The 15,878-nt window shown below is 40.7% G+C and overlaps 1 protein-coding gene across 1 annotated transcript; it reads right to left on the reverse strand.

Moving 5' to 3' along the window:
- Nucleotides 1-3,893: 3,893 nt before the first annotated feature.
- On the reverse strand, nt 3,894-13,474 carry LOC110537523 (hexokinase-2). Its single transcript, XM_021623628.2, has 11 exons — nt 13,328-13,474; nt 12,950-13,060; nt 10,725-10,887; nt 10,281-10,429; nt 7,242-7,361; nt 6,862-6,957; nt 6,496-6,595; nt 5,698-5,881; nt 5,387-5,542; nt 4,852-5,085; nt 3,894-4,374 (listed from the first exon to the last, which is right to left on the reverse strand). Exons 2-11 carry the CDS (start codon nt 13,058-13,060, stop codon nt 4,185-4,187), a joined length of 1,503 nt encoding a protein of 500 aa, XP_021479303.2. The 5' UTR covers nt 13,328-13,474; the 3' UTR covers nt 3,894-4,184.
- Between the last annotated feature and the right edge of the window lie 2,404 nt (nt 13,475-15,878).

Raw genomic sequence — 15,878 nt, forward strand, 5'->3', positions numbered from 1 at the left:
AGGCTATAACATATTGTTCATATGAAAGTGGATATTTTTCATGTAAGGACATTTTTATCATCCTGAAGTCATTGTGGTTCGAGTTTAAAAATGTCCTTCTTTTATTTTTCACGATGGTATTGCATCAATGAAGTTTAGTTACATTGTAATATCAAAGTTGTTAAGCTGATACATTGGTCGGCTATAACCACGGAGCATGCGTGGAGACAAATACTTGGTGATAATTTTAAGTAATCGTGGCTGGTATTGTACATGATAAATTCACCGTATAGTGTGGGAAATTTGAAGAGCAAAGTCGAACACGTGATAGTTGTTACATTCGGCAGTGCAACATTGTAACTACTAGCCTACTGGGGGTGGCAGGGAAACTGACATTGCAGCGTTGTATCTGTATCATGCTAGCCATCTTTAATTTTCAACACTTTCTGAACACGTGGTCTGTCAATTGGAGTGTCTGAATATTCTATAGTTTTCTAATTTTGCTGAAAACTTTAATTGAATAACCTGATGTTCCTCTAGTTTCTCCGACAGGGGGAGTGAGCACGTGTACCTTTCCATTCTGTGGAACTTATATTTGGCTTGACCATGAAATTCATAAATGTGTACTCCAAGATAGTAATTGTATGAACAAGCTGCCATTTCAATATGGCTGCAGTGTTATAGTATCTGGTCTAAAAATATACTAAATACAGTGAGATAATCCCAATTCAAAGTTTTCATTCTAGTATAAAATGATATATACTAATACATTTTTTTAAACATTATTTTAATTTCACATACAGCAGGTTCAGAAATAAGATAGTTTCCCCCTTGAAAGTTGACCATGTAATACAGGAAATATTGCATTGCAGTTGTCAATATAACTGTATTTAAAAACGATACTGTAAAAAAGAGAGAAGTTGAACATTGTAAGAATAATATAATAATATATGCCATTTAGCAGATGCTTTTATCCAAAGCGACTTACAGTCATGCATGCATACAGTAGGTTGAATTAATTCATGATTTCATTATTTCAGTTTCCATACAGTAGGTTGCAAGAAAGTGAGTGAGGTGTTTAGCATGTAGAGGAGACTGGGGCACAAAGTAACACAGGGCATGTGCATTGAACATTTTAGTCATTTAGCAGAGGCTCTTATTCAGAGTGACTTACAGTTAGTGCATTCATCTAAAGATAGCTAAGTGGGACAACCACATATCACAGTCATAGTAAGTACATTTTTACTCAATAAAGTAGCTATCAGCAAAGTCAGAGCTAGTAAGGGGTAAAAAATTAATTGCGAGTGTTAGTTCACAAAAGGCTGAACTAACACTCTGGCATGAGGACACAAAGTAACAACTAAATAACTCAAATTAGAAACCACTATTATTCAATATGCTAATGTTTGGTTAGTATATCTACTTGCATAGGAAGTTTTGCTTAAATCCATTAATCATTTTTTGTTTTATTGACCAACATTTTTTTTTCAGGCAGAATTTGAAATATTCTCTTTATTGAATATTGACCTATGGAACATTCCCCATGTATATCAACATAAGTACCAGTGAAAAGTTTGGACACCTACTTATTCAAGGGTTTTTCATTATTTTTGACTATTTTCTACATTGTAGAATCATAGTGAAGACATAAAAAACATGAAATAACACATATGGAATCATGTAGTAACCAAAAAAGTGTCAAAATATTTTATATTTTAGATTCTTCCAAGTAGCCACCCTCTGCCTTGATGACAGCAAAACACCAGTCTCAACGTCAACAGTGACAAGGCAACTCCGGGATGCTGGCCTTCTAGGCAGAGTTGCAAAGAAAAAGCTGTATCTCAGGCTGTCCAATAAAAATATAAGATTAAGATGGGCAAAATAACACAGACACTGAACAGAGGAACTCTGCATAGAAGGCCAGCATCCTGGAGTTGCCTGTTCACTATTGATGTTGATACTGGTGTTTTGCAGGTACTATTTAATGAAGCTGCCAGTTGAGGACTTGTGAGACATCTGTTTCTCAAACTAGACACTCTAATATACTTGTCCTCTTGCTCAGTTGTGCACTGGGGCCTCCCACTCCTCTTTCTATTCTGGTTAGAGCCAGTTAGCGCTGTTCTGTGAAGGGAGTAGTACACAGCGTTGTACCAGATCTTCAGTTTGTAGGCAATTCCTCGCATGGAATAGCCTTCATTTCTCAGAACAAGAATAGACTGACGAGTTTCATAAGAAAGTCCTTTGTTTCTGGCCATTTTGAGCCTGTTATTGAACCCACAAATGCTGATGCTCCAGATACTCAACTAATGTAAAGAAGGCCAGTTTGATTGCTTCTTTAATCAGAACAACATTTTTCAGCTGTGTTAACATAATTGCAAAAGGGTTTTCTAATGATCAATTAGCCTTTTAAAATTATAAACTTGGATTAGCTAACACAACGTGCCATTGGAACACAGGAGTGATGGTTGCTTATAATGGGCCTCTGTACGCCTATGTAGATATTCCATAACAAATCAGCCGTTTCCAGTTACAATAGTCATTTACAATATTAACAATGTCTACACTGTATTTCTGATCAATTTGATGTTATTTTAATGGACAAAAAATGTGCTTTTCGTTCTAAAACAAAAACATTTCTAAGTCACCCCAAACTTTCGAAAGGTAGTGTAAATATTCAACCCTTTGCTATTAGACTCGACATTGAGCTCAGGTGCATCCTGTTTCCATTGATCATCAACTTTATTGGATTCCACCTGTGGTAAATTCAATTGATTGGATATGATTTGGAAAGTCACACACCTGTCTAGATAAGGTCCCACAGATGACAGTACATGTCAGAGCAAAAACCAAGCCATGAGGTCAAAGGAATTGTCCAAAGAGCTCTGAGACAGGATTGTGTTGAGGCACCAATCTGGGGAAGGGTACCAAACAATTTCTGCAACATTGAAGGTCCCCAAGAACACAGTGGCCTCCGTCATTCTTAAATGAATAAAACTTGGAACCATCGAGACTCTTGCTTGAGCTGGCCGCCCGGCCAAACTGAGCAATCAGGGGAGAATGGCCTTGGTCAGAGACGTGACCGAAAACCCGATGGTCACTCTGACAGAGCTACAGAGTTCCTCTATGGAGAAGGGAGAACCTTCCAGAAGGACAACCATCTCTTTAGCACTCCACCAATCAGGCCTTTATGGTTGAGTGGCCAGAAGGAAGCGACTCCACAGTAAAAGGCACATGACAGTCTGCTTGGAGATTGCCAAAAGGATTCTTAGACCATGAGAAACAAGATTCCCTGGTCTGATGAAACCAAGATTGAACTCTTCGGCCTGAAATCTAAGCATCACGTCTGGAGGAAACAAGGCACCGCTCATCACCTGGCCATTACCATCCTTACGGTGAAGCATGAGGGTGGCAGCATCATGCTGTGGCAGGGATTGGGAGACTAGTCAGGATTGAGAGAAACATAAATGGAGCAAAGTACAGAGTGATCCTTGATGAAAACCTGATCCAGAGCGCTCAAGAACTCAGACTGGGGCGAAGGTTCACCTTCCAACAGGACAGCAACCCTAAGCACACAGCCAAGACAACGCACGTCTCTGAATGTCCTTGAGTGGCCCAGCCAGAGCCGGGACTTGAGCCCGATCGAACATCTCTAAAGAGACCTGAAAATAGCTATGCAGCGACGCTCCCCATCCAACCTGACAGAGCTTGAGATGATCTACAGCGAATAATAGGAGAAACTCTCCAAATAGAGCTGTGCTAAGCTTGTAGCTTCATACCCAAGAAGACTCCTGGCTGTAATCGCTGCCAAGGTTGCTTCAACAAAGTACTGAGTTAAGGGTCTGAGTACTTATGTAAAAGTGATATTTCTGTTTTTTTTGTTTGAATAAATTTGCAAACATTTTTAAAACCTGTTTTGACTTTGTCCTTATGGGGTATTTCATAAATTTTAGAATGAGGCTGTAACACAACAAAATCTGGAAAAAGTTAAGGCGTTTGAATACTTTCCAAATGCACTATGTTTGCATAAAAATATTATAAATCTAACTCAAATAATATTTTCACAAATAAGCTAAAGACTAAAAGTAGACTATTTCCTACTTTGTTCCCTGGTCTCCCCTACCTTACAATCTTTGTCTATGACAAAAGCATTTGAGGGGGACATTTTCATGGTACTGCATTTCAAGTTGTCTGGTCGAATACATGGCTTAATTTTCTTCATCCTCCTCTTCCTCCTCTCCATCGATGTCCTCTAGTATCCGGGACTGCATGGCCAGCCTCTGTGCCACTGCCGTTACCATGGCAGCTCCCTTCCCGCTGCCGTCGTCGGAGACGAGGAAAGTGATATCACACTTGGGGGCCAGGATGCGTACAGTCTCCTGGAGCTTCTCACTGAAGCTGGAGGGGAAAAGCGTTTGGGGTGGTGGGGCAGGGACCGTGTTGAGAGAGACAGGGGGGATAGTTAAATCAATGTATGGTTACCTGGACACCTGACACTGACATAGGTCCTGAGAGTTCAATCTCACCTGACACTAAATACAATCTCACTTGACACGAAATAGCTTATTCCATTAAATACTTCTATCATGTGAAATTCCTGCATTTAGACAGAGTGAGTGGAAAGGTAGGGTTAAGGTTGAGAGAGGAATATAATTCACTTTAGGAAGGGAGGATAGTGGTAAGACTGAGATATTGAGATTCAGCCACTTGTGAATACACTAAGAAAAATAAGGCAGGAAATCCACAGTTATGGCAGCACAAGAGGATATCCTCCATTCAATCAAGTGACAAATAAAAGCAGGATTTAGTTGTATCTTTTCACTGAAATAACCCTGTGGAAAAACGTCATATAATTTCTATTTGAGGTGAACATACTTGGGGTGTTTCTTGTATACTGTGCCGTCCACCCCCACTGTGGTGCTTAGATGGTCCAGTCCACGGTTGACACGGATACGGTTGGCAATGGTTGCCAAGGCAGTGGCACACAACTGGGCCGAGCGTGTGGAGAGAGAGTCACACACCAGACGCACAATCTGACAGTCCACAGGCCCGGCAGGCAGGTCTAGCTTTGACAGAATCTCCTGGGCCTTCTGCAGTCCTGTGTTCTCCCTGAGACAAGCAACACTCGTCAGTTGAGTCATCCATCAATATACTTTGGTATGAATGCAAGCTGATATAAGTGACATACATGGATTTCAAATAGATAGGTTGTTAAGGATTAAACTGACTGAGAAGGCCTATTGATGGTAAATGGTATAATATAGTTGTAAAGACACCTCATTTTTCTCATTGCTACACAATGGAAGCTTCGGTATTATGTAGCACATTCATATTTAAAAATAACTGCTATATTTAGGATCTGTGTAAGTAGATATATGACACATAAGAGCATGGCGTGTCTGTCACTCACTCCTCTATCTCGGAGATGAATCTGGTCTCAAAGCTGTCCTGTGTGAGCAAGGCCACTGATAGATCTCCTCCAAACAGTAGCTTGTTCCGAGCCAGCTTCACCAACACCAGCCTGGCTATCTCTCCCAGGTACATCCCACTGATCATCTTCTCAAAGCTGGATACAGAGACAGACACACAAGCATACAACAGAGAGTCGATAAATGGGCCAGGATGTAGTCAAGAGAGCCAAGCATAGAAGTTACAGTCATAGCTGTATTTTATGTACTTTAGCTATGTACTTTCAACTGCTCATGAATTAAAAACACATACACATGCACGCCTGGGTTGAGTGAGTCTCGATCCACCACCAGGTCAAACTCAGTCTGGATGTCCTTTAGGGATCCGTCGTCTCCAAATCCCCCCCACTCTGTGTTGATGCACATGCGGCCGTCTTCCCCCTCTACTCTCTTCACATTTTTGATCTCCTCCATGTAACATGCATTCGTCCCCGTCCCTGGGGAGGCAAAGACAATGTTAGACAGAAACACATGCAAACACATAGGCACATGCACGCACACAAAACCATGTTGCCATCATCTCCAGCAGAGGGAGCCATTGCAGTATGAAAGTGCTAGAAACTACATGATGTGTTTCAAGATATATATATATATTTTTTTATTGAACCTTTATTTAACTAGGCAGGTCAGTTAAGAACAAATTCTTATTTACAATGATGGCCTACCCCGGGGAAACCCTAACCCGGATGACGCTGGGCCAATTGTGCGCCGCCCAATGGGTCTCCTAATCACGGCCGGTTATGATTCAGCCTGGAATTGAAACAGGGTCTGTAATGACGCCTCTAGCACTGATATGCAGTGCCTTAGACTGCTGTGCCACTTGGGAGCCCAAATATGACTCTCCATGGTTATTCTTGACATCCCTAACCTACATGCATGTGTTCTTTTAAGAACATGATACTATTACTGTTCTATATGGTTACTACAGTCACCCTCCCCTTCACTTGCTAGGCTAAATGGGACACATCTCATAGTATGCTTTTATTTGTGTTATTTTCTCTAATTCAATGGTTGCAGTAGTGTGGCTGCAGTAAAGTTAGGCGCTACCTACCAATGATCATGCCAATTTCACAGCTCTGGTCCCTGTATCCACAGCTCATCATGGTCCCCACCGTGTCATTCACCATGGCAACGGAACCAATGTCATAATCCTAAGGGAGTAAGAGAGAGAGCGAGAGAGAGAGAGAGGGAGAGAGAGAGAGAGGGGAAGAGAAGTTTGAGGGTACCACTTCAAGCAAAAGTTACAAGTACCTATCTGTAAAATACACAATTGTGTGCCAATATTAACTATATAATACCGTAGTAATAACATTAAACGTTTTTAATTTAGTAAAACATTTTTAGGGGAGAAGTGGCGATAGTTGTATCTTGCAATAATGATGATAGTTGTATGGTTCAAAGGGGCCTATAGACTCACCCCTCTCCTGTGGATGGCTTCTCTCAGTAACCTCACAACGTCCTCTCCTACCACTCCGGAACAGTTAAAGCCTTTGGTCCAGTGGATCAGGAGGCTCTGGAAGTTCAGGTCCCATTAGCTACAGTATTCTCGCACAGTGTGTTACACGATTAAAATGGGAATTGACCACCACAACATAACTATCCTTGAATGACATTCTTGATGCTACTCAACTGTCTTTCCACTGGGGACCGGACGAAAAATGTCCTACTCATATCAGTCCTGACTGAATGAGATGCCTCCCCCTAGTTTATGTTTTAATTGCTTTATTGAAGCGTGCAGATGTCTCCTTTTTGTATGGATAATTGTTGTATGTGTGTCTCTGGGGCAGTGTGACTGACCTTGTCGATATCTTTCTGCTCGCAGGGGAAGGAGAAGGTAAAGCCTAAAGGCAGAGTCTGATCCTTCAGCTCCAGAGACTCCAGGAACTCAGCCAGGCATGCAGCGATGTGGTCAAACAACTGGAGATAGAAAGAGAGAAATCCCAAATTAGTCAAAATCTCACAGTGGCATTAGTGTTATTTAATAGCGTAATATTGATGGCAAATATCTTGGGTGCTTGGTAAAGGATACCGATTCATCCTGTCAAAAAGTGATGTTCGCTTTTAATTAATGAAGCAAGGTTGGCGTCTTGTCAGACGTAAGGTTTTCTCTAGAAACTGAGCATAGCTTTCATCCGTCAAATCTGAGGAGACCTGGCAAAGTCACAACCCTTATGAGTCACCCATATGTATTCCCTTGAATATGATTTATTTTATTATAGTGTCATGTATCTTCAGGATACCCAGCCCAGATTGGTTTATAAGACACTGTATTTGCTGTAGCCAAATAAATGATAATGTTTATATATATATATATACAGTTTGTACACACGTAAATACATACCAGTCAAAAGTTTGGACACACCTACTCATTTAAGGTTTTTCTTAATTTTTTTTGCTATTTTCTACATTGTAGAATAATAGTGAAGACATCAAAACTATTAAATAACACATATGGAAACCTTGATGACAGCTTTGCACACTTTTGTAATTCTCTCAACCAGCTTCATGAGGTAGTCACCTGGAATGCATTTCAATTATCAGGTGTGCCTTGTTAAAAGTTAATTTGTGGAATTTCTTTCCTTCTTTTTTAATTTTTAATTTCTTTAAATAAAAACTTTACCCCCTTTTTCGTGGTATCCAATTGTTAGCTACTATCTTGTCTCATCGCTACAACTCCCGTTCGGGCTCGGGAGAGACGAAGGTTGAAAGTCATGCGTCCTCCGATACACAACCCAACCAAGGCGCACTGCTTCTTAACACAGCGCACATCCAACCCGGAAGCCAGCCGCACCAATGTGTCGGAGGAAACACCTTGCACCTGGCAACCTTGGTTAGCGTGCACTGCACCCGGCCCGCCACAGGAGTCGCTGGTGCGCGATAAGAGAAGGATATCCCTAATGGCCAAACCATCCCTAACCAGGACGACGATATGCCAATTGTGCATCGCCCCACGGACCTCCCGGTCGCGGCCGGTTACGACAGAGCCTGGAGTCTCTGGTGGCACAGCTGACGCTGCAGTACAGCACCCTTAACCACTGCACCACCCGGGAGGCCCATTTCTTTCCTTCTTAATGCATTTCAGTCAATCAGTTGTGTTGTGACAAGGTAGGGGCGGTATACAGAAGATAGCCCTATTTGGTTAAAGACCAGGTCCATATTATGGTAAGATCAGCTCAAATAAGCAAAGAGAAACGACAGTCCATCATACTTTATGACATGAAGGTCAGTCAATGCAGAACATTTCAAGAACTTTGAAAGTGCCTTCAAGTGTAGTCGCAAAAACCATCAAGCACTATGATGAAACTGGCTCTCATGAGGACCGCCACAGGAAAGGAAGACCCAGAGTTACCTCTGCTGCAGAGGATAAGCTCATTAGAGTTACCGGCCACAGAAATTGCAGCCCAAATAAATGCAGACACATCTCAACATCAACTGTTCAGAGGAGGCTGCGTGAATCAGGATTTCATGGTCAAATTGCTGCAAAGAATCCACTACTAAAGGACACCAATAATAAGAAGAGACTTGCTTCGGCCAAGAAACACAAGCAATGGACATTAGACTGATGGAAATCTGTCCTTTGGTCTGATGAGTACAAATGTGAGATTTTTGGTTGCAACCGCCATGTCTTTGTGAGACGCAGAGTAGCTAAAGGATGATCTCTGAATATGTGGTTCCCACCGTGAAGCATGGAGGAGGTGTGATGGTGCCTTGCTGGTGACACTGTCTGTGATTTATTTAGAATTCAAGGCACACTTAACCAGCATGGCTACCACCGCATTCTGCAGCGATATGCCATCCCATCTGGTTTGCGCTTAATGGGACAATCATTTGTTTTTCAACAGTGCAATGACCCAACACACCTCCAGGCTGTGTATGGGCTATTTGACCAAGAAGGAGAGTGATGGGGTGCTACATCAGATGACCTGGCCTCCACAATCACCCGACCTCAACCCAATTGAGATGGTTTGGGATGAGTTGGACTGCAGAATGAAGGACAAGCAGCCAACAAGTGCTCAGTATATGTGGGAACTCCTTCAAGACTGTTGGAAAAGAAATCCAGGTGATGTTGAGAGAATTCCAAGAGTGTGCAAAGCTGTCATCAAGGCAAAGGGTGGCTACTTTGAAGAATCTCAAATATAATATATATTTGAATTTGTTTAACACTTTTTCGTTTACTACATGATTCCTTATGTGTTATTTCATAGTTTAGATGTCTCCACTATTATTCTACAATGTAGAAAATAGTCAAAATAAAGAAAAACCCTAGAATGAGTAGGTGTCCAAACTCTTGACTGGTACTATACATACGTACATAAACAGTACATTTGCATTCCTAGTGATATAAAAAAAACAATTGAAACACAAAACAAAAAATCTCTCAATTATACAACTTCTCTTAACACATCTTCCAAGATTTGTAAATAAAACCTGCAACCAGGAACCCTTATTAACTAAATAGCGTTCCAGTTCATCACTAATCCAGAATAATTCTGGTTTCTGTTATTGCATTTTATCAAACAAGGTTACTCTTTAAATCATCATAAAGTACAGTAAAATATAATGTGGTTTATTCTCACATGAGTATGTTCATGTTAAATTCTCAGTTTAAGTGGGATTTTGTGGCTGACAGACAGCCGGTTTCCCAGCTAATGTTCAATATTTGTAGTTGAAGTTAGATTTAATGAACCATTGAAAGTCTATGTTTACAAAGTAAGAAATTGTAACATCAGAGGGATTTACATTCACTGTTCCCACCTGGGGTTAGAGAATGACCGCCCCATGGGAGGGGTGGGATGAGATCAGCTGTACAAACATGTAAATCCCAAACACACACACCTGTTCTCCCGTCCCCAGCATGATCTCCTGGGGGATGGCACAGATCTTACTGTCCATCTTCAGGAGCTTCTGCATCTCCTCCACCACACGGACATGCAGCACCCGGAAGTTAGTCCCGCCCAGGTCTAGAGCCAAGAAGTCCCCCTTCTCTGTGGGGACCAATCAATTCAAGGAAAATGTTACTGTTGGCCAATTTGCTCAGCCCAAAATCAATGATCAATAATCCATCATATCTACAGTGCAAGAGGACATGAAGAAGTGTGTTGGGGTCTATAGATTCATTTCAGACTGGGCACCTCAGTCTGGGTGAGAGGCTGTCTGGTGAATGGTATGCCTCCAGTTGAATTAATTAGGTTACTAAAGTACAGGTCTCAACAAAGGGCCATACTCTCACCGGTGCATACTATGGAGAGTCTTTAAGGAATACAGATTACAGTACTGTACCTCTCCCATCAGGTGTTGCCCTCACAAAGGTGGGCAGCATCTTGACGGGTGCCCGGCAGTGTGTGTGTTTGCCCAGCCCTCTGATCAGGTCCTTCCTCAGGCGAGATGACACGTCCTGCAGCTTCTCCAAAGAGAGACGGAAAGGCTGCAGACACTCTTCTACCTATGAGAGGGATTGATATCAGGAGTCAATTCCATTTCAATTCAGAAAGTTTCAACTAAAATTGCTTTTCAATAACGGAAATAGGAATTCAAATTTCATTTTACTTTCTGAATTGACTAAATTGAAATGGAATTTACCCCAACCCAAATTGATATTTCAATTTCAGGGGAAGGATAGCATTGTCAATGTCATCTATGGGAAAGATACTCCCCATAACCAGCGACATTATGACGTGTAAATCAAGATGACCAATATAGCCAGCACGAAGAAAGGCAGGTTTCCCCACAAGGTGGCAGTGTCTAACAGCTGTCCACAACATAGCAATTCTCTGTCTGTAATATTACATCTCCAGTTGAAGAAATGTATCATGCTAATGTTACTGGATGATTCGCAAGATGATTTAATCCTCCTTTTATAGTTCCCTTCATGAAATGTTGTACTGTAATCTTAAATAAATGTTGTAAAGCCGATTATGATGACACAGATATATTGTCTGGAGAAACCAGGGTACGGCAGGTAGCCTAGCGGTTAGAGCATTGGGAGCTGACAAGGTGAACAAAAAATCTGTCAATGTGCCCGTGAGCAAGGCACTTAAACCCAATTTTCTCCAGGAATGCCGTGCTACTATGGCTGACCATGTAAAACAACACATTTCACTTTACCTATCCAGTGTATGTGACAATAAAACATAATTACTGGAAAAAAGTGCACTATATTTACAATACATGTACATCTTAATTCATCCAGGTGGGCCATTTTATTTACCCATGTTCCTAGCAAAAGAGATTTCATCTCAATGAGACTAACCTGGTAAAATAAAAATTATAATTGTAATGTCATTGGCAACTTTCAGCACTGACTAATGTCTGACTTCATCAGTCAACGGGGGTATAACCTGAACCAGAAAACGGGCAAAATAGGAAACGTTCCATTCCACAGGAAGAAAGCTGGTATTGTTTGGTCGAACGTAGTCTGTCATCAACACATTACAGACCTCTGAAGATATTACACACAATTGCACCTCTACATGCTTCTCTTTTCCTCTTCCTTAAATGTTTGGGGCCTTCCTCTCTTTCTCTCCCCCCCGCCCCTCTCTCTCACTCAGGCTCAGTTTAAGGCTGTTGTGAAATATGCCCTGGCAGGGGACAGCAAGGCAGAGGTAGAGATCATGCAGGTAGATCAGTGTCTCCCGTCTCTGCACGATAACAGCAGCCTCAGTACCTCCATGACTATGACAATGTGGTTCATTTTGATTATTTGATGTGTTTAGACTTGATAGCACTATAATTGCAACCGCTTTAAGAAATATGATTGCATTTTTCACAAACACCTACTGTACAGTGGAATCATAACATCAAGAAAGATGCCATTGACTGGATAAAACACATAAACAAAGCCAGGAGAGAGACGCCAAACCAGAACAGACACACACGTCACACGTCACATAAATGATCCTCTTGTACTTAACCAGTGTTCCCACACACCTTTTCAAAATGTGGACAAAAGCGATGAGGCATTATTATGGGTTACGCCATGAGGGGACTAGCTATTAGAACCAGAGAGACAAAGAGGAATGTGATTATGTTCAAACTATGAGATATCAATACAAGTGCCTTGAGACATTAGACAGAGTACACTCAAATAAGTCCCCTCTACTGTGTATAAGACCTGGGTTCAAATACTGTTTAGGGTATTTCAATTACTTAGAAAAACATTTGAAAGTAAGCATTTTAGATATTTGTATTTGAAAAAAAACACATAGTTTAATATTGGAAAGTATCTGGAAATACAAATGGAAAGTATTTGAAAATACTCAAATACACTGACTCAAATAACACTCCCAGGTATTTGAAAATACCTTCATTTATAAGAAACTAATCTATTCCAATAGAAGTAGTTGATTCGGGCCACATTATTAGAAAATACTCAAATACACAGAAAATGAGTATTTAAATAACAAATAATCAAATACATATATCTGAACCCAGGTCTAGTATAAGAGGAGAAAGGTCAGAGGTTATGTGTGTCTCTATGGGACGTCCCGTGGAGGCAGCAGGTGTACCTCACTGAGGGTGTCTGGGGGGATGGTGTCCAGGTTTGCGACGGCCCGGCTCAGTCTGGCCCCCTTGGGGACAGGGTCGTCGCTCTCGGCATTGGTATCTGTGGAACTCATCTGGACACACACATAGGGGACATGTTAGTAATTCTTAGCAGAGAAAACTATTTTCAATGTGTCACTTTTGCAATTACAGTACAGTACCATATTGACTATTCAATTTCTATCTCAAGACCCAATAATGTGCTCTGTGTGTCAAATCAGTAGTCTTCACTTCTGTAGCCTTCTAACTTCTGTAGCCTTTTCAACTATTTTAGGAAATGTGACAGAAAATTGTACAAAAGACCAATAATAACGACAATTATTTTAAAGAATTAGACTAACCTTTGGTGGATTAAATGGACAAATTCGTGTCTTGACAGCAATGTTCAGACTTGCATCAACTTCCTGCAAAACAGTTGCACATGAGTTCGCCTTGGAATGGTGATGATACACCCACCTCTAGAACGGGTATGTAGATTACACAAAATGCCTTCACGTGATTACTATATATAATCTTGTAGGCTACAATTAGTCAATTCATTGAGGTGGGGATAGTTGCACTTTGTGATTTGCGCATTCATTACACACATTGTATTTCATTCAAAAGGATAGTTTGGTAATGATTTCCATTAACTTCCTCATGTAGCCAAACTTATTCATAAATTAATCTTAGTGCATGTATTACACATACAGTATAAACACAAAAAATGACATAAAGGCTAGAGAGCATAATGAATACAATCCATAAAATGATGCAACTGGCATGTCTCTCTAGATAAGCCAGCATCATGTTGTGGGGGTTCTTTTCTGCAGGAGGGACTGGTGCACTTCACAAAATAGATGGCATCATGAGGCAAGACAATTATGTGAATATATAATATTCCAAATGGACATTGACCCCAAGCATACTTCCAAAGTTGTGGCAAAATGGCTTAAGGACAACAAAGTCAAGGTATTGGAGTGGCCATCACAAAGCCCTGACCTCAAGCCTATAGAACATTTGTGGACAGAAAGGAAAAAGTGTGTGTGAGCAAGGAGGCTTACAAACCTGACTGAGTTACACCAGCTCTGTCAGAGGAATGGGCCAAAATTCACCCACCTTATTGTGGGTAGCTTGTGGAAGGCTACCCAAAACATTTGACCCCAGTTAAACAATTTAAAGGCAATGCTACCAAATACAAATTGAGTGTATGTAAACCTCTCATCCACTGGGAATGTGATGAAAGAAATAAAAGCTGAAATAAATCATTCTCTACTATTATTCTGACATTTCACATTCTTAAAATAAAGTGGTGATCCTAACTGACCGAAGACGGAGAATTTATACTAGGATTAAATGTCAGGAATTGTGAAAAACTGAGTTTAAATGTATTTGGCTAAGGTGTATGTAAACTTCCGACTTCAACTGTACATAAAGCATATATATTTGCTCCATATACAGTGCATTCGAAATGTATTCAGACCCTGTGACGTTTTCCATATTTTGTTACATTACAGCCTTGTTTTATTTATTCAGACCCTTTACTCAGTATTCTGTTGAAGCACGTTTGGCAGCGATTACAGCCTTGAGTCTTGGCACACCTGTATTTGGGGAGTTTCTCCCATTCTCTGCAGATCCTCTCAAGCTCTGTCAGGTCCCTGCCACTGAAAAACATTGACAGAGCATGATGCTGCCAACCCCGTGCTTCATGGTTAGGATGGTTTTCTTCGGATTGCAAACCTCCCCCTTTTCCTCCAAACATAATGATGGTCATCATGTCCAAACAGTTCCATTTTTGTTTCATCAGACCAGAGAAAACTTCTCCAAAAAGTATGATCTTTGTCCCCATGTGCAGTTGTAAACCCTAGTCTGGCTTTTTTATGGCAATTTTGAAGCAGTGGCTTCTTCCTTGCTGAGCGGTCTTTCAGGTTATGTCGATATAGGACTCGATTTACTGTGGATATAGATACTTTTGTACCTGTTTCCTCCAGCATCTTCACAAGGTCCTTTGCTGTTGTTCTGGGATTGATTTGCACTTTTCGCACCAAAGTACGTTCATCTCTAGGAGACAGAATGCATCTCCTTCCTGAGTGGTATGACGGCTGCGTGGTCCCATAGTGTTTATACTTGCGTATTATTGTTTGTACAGATGAACGTGGTACCTTCAGGCATTTGGAAATTGCTCCCAAGGATGAACCAGACTTGTGGAGGTCTACAGTTTTTTTCTGAGGTCTTGGCTGATTTCTTTTGATTTTCTCATGATGTCAAGCAAAGATGCACTGATTTTGATGGTAGGCCTTGAAATAAATCCACAGATACACCCCCAATTGACTCAAATTATGTCAATTAGCCTATCAGAATCATCTAAAGCCTTGACATAATTTTCTGGAATTTTCCAAGCTGTTTAAAGGCACAGTCAACTTAGTGTATGTAAACTTCTGACCCACTGGAATTGTGATACAGTGAATTATAAGTGAAATAATCTGTCTGTAAACAATTGTTTGAAAAATATTTGTGTCATGCACAAAGTAGATGTCCTAACCGACTTGCCAAAACTATAGTTAGTTAACAAGACATTTGTTGAGTGGTTGAAAAACAAATTTTAATGACTCCAACCTAAGTGTATGTAAACTTCCGACTTCAACTCTATGTACCTATCCAAATCATGTCCAATCAATTGAATTTACCATAGGTGGACTCCAATCAAGTTGTAGATGTTTCTCAAGGATGAAACAGGATGCACCTGAGATAAATTTAGAGTCTTATAGCAAAGGGTCTGAATATTTATGTAAATAAGGTATTTTTGTTTTTCCTTTTTTTATACATTTGCTCAGATTTCGCAAAACCTGTTTTCACTTTGCCATTACGAAGTATTGTGTGTAGATTGATGATAAAAAAACATTAATTTAATAC

The sequence above is a fragment of the Oncorhynchus mykiss genome, chromosome 12 (assembly GCF_013265735.2).
Source record: "Oncorhynchus mykiss isolate Arlee chromosome 12, USDA_OmykA_1.1, whole genome shotgun sequence".
NCBI lineage: Eukaryota > Metazoa > Chordata > Actinopteri > Salmoniformes > Salmonidae > Oncorhynchus > Oncorhynchus mykiss.